The 1,113-nt window shown below is 38.9% G+C and overlaps 1 protein-coding gene across 1 annotated transcript; it reads right to left on the bottom strand.

The window, feature by feature from the left end:
- Window positions 1–294: 294 nt before the first annotated feature.
- Window positions 295–1,113, bottom strand: LOC149211706 (putative protein phosphatase 2C 32). Its single transcript, XM_089390470.1, has one exon. The coding sequence runs from the start codon at window positions 1,075–1,077 to the stop codon at window positions 490–492; it is 588 nt and encodes a 195-aa protein (XP_089246596.1). The 5' UTR covers window positions 1,078–1,113; the 3' UTR covers window positions 295–489.

Below are 1,113 nucleotides of genomic sequence, written 5' to 3'. Positions count from 1 at the left end.
CGTTGTATCGATAACATATTATGCCATCAATTTCATTATATCAATTAACTTTATATGATCAATTCTTCAATTGACTTTGTTTATCATATATCTTTTCCATTATAACCATTAACTTCCTTAGTCAACATTTATGTAATTATGGGATATTTTTAAAATTAAAATTGAATGATCTGTAGTCTTGTACAGAAGCGAATGTCGGTGTATCATTTTTTACAGAAAAGGACCAAAGACTCAAGGCCCCGTTCCCACTGCTTAATCATCAACAATATAATTATCGGATTACGCAAAAGATAATTTAAAATTTAAAATTGAATGATCTGTTGTGCTGTATAGAAGCGAATGTCGGTGTATCTTTTTTTACATAAAAGGACCAAAGACTCGAGGCCCCGTTCCCACTGCTTCATCATCAAGAATATAACGTGTGGTCCTTTTAAAGGGCAACAACCAGTTTGGGTTAAATGGTTGAGTCAAGAATCCTTTGACTTCACTTCACTCCATTCTGGAATCTTTTTTTATGCAAAAATGTGGGAGTTGTACTATCATCACACTCACATCATCTCTAGATTTTCTGGTTACAGCTAACTCTACAAGCTTTTTACAGGCAGCAATGGGGCCGACTCCTAATGGTCTCAAATTAGGTTGCTTCTGGACACAGAAAGGCCTGGCGATATCCACCGCTTCTTGATTACTAACTTTATCCCACAACCCATCTGATGCCAAAATTAAAAACTCGCAATCAGATGTAATCTCAATCTTTCTGGTGTCTGGTTCAGCTGTTATCCATTCTTTCATGTGCGAATCGCCTATTGCCCTAGATACCGCCAGGGATCCCTGAACTCGCCAAACTCCGTGGCGGAGGTCCACAATTCCATTCAAATTCTCTATCCGTTTCCGCTCGTCCTCCCTTCCAGCTCGATGATCACATGTTAGGGCTTCGGAAGCACCATCTCTGCTAATAACTGCTCGACAATCCCCAGCATTGGAAACCACTAAGTTACCATTTATAATGAGAGCAGTTACACAAGCTGTACCGCTACCAACATCCTGTTTCAAAAATTCTGCTACAACGCAAGCCATGTTTATGTGTTTCAATTCAATAGAATAGAGTGTCTC

The sequence above is a fragment of the Pinus tabuliformis genome, chromosome 1_1, assembly GCF_031772625.1.
Source record: "Pinus tabuliformis cultivar Carrire ecotype Pingquan chromosome 1_1, CPIR1, whole genome shotgun sequence".
In the NCBI taxonomy this organism is placed as follows: Eukaryota; Viridiplantae; Streptophyta; class Pinopsida; order Pinales; family Pinaceae; genus Pinus; species Pinus tabuliformis.
This window is presented reverse-complemented; position numbering and strand designations above follow the sequence as displayed.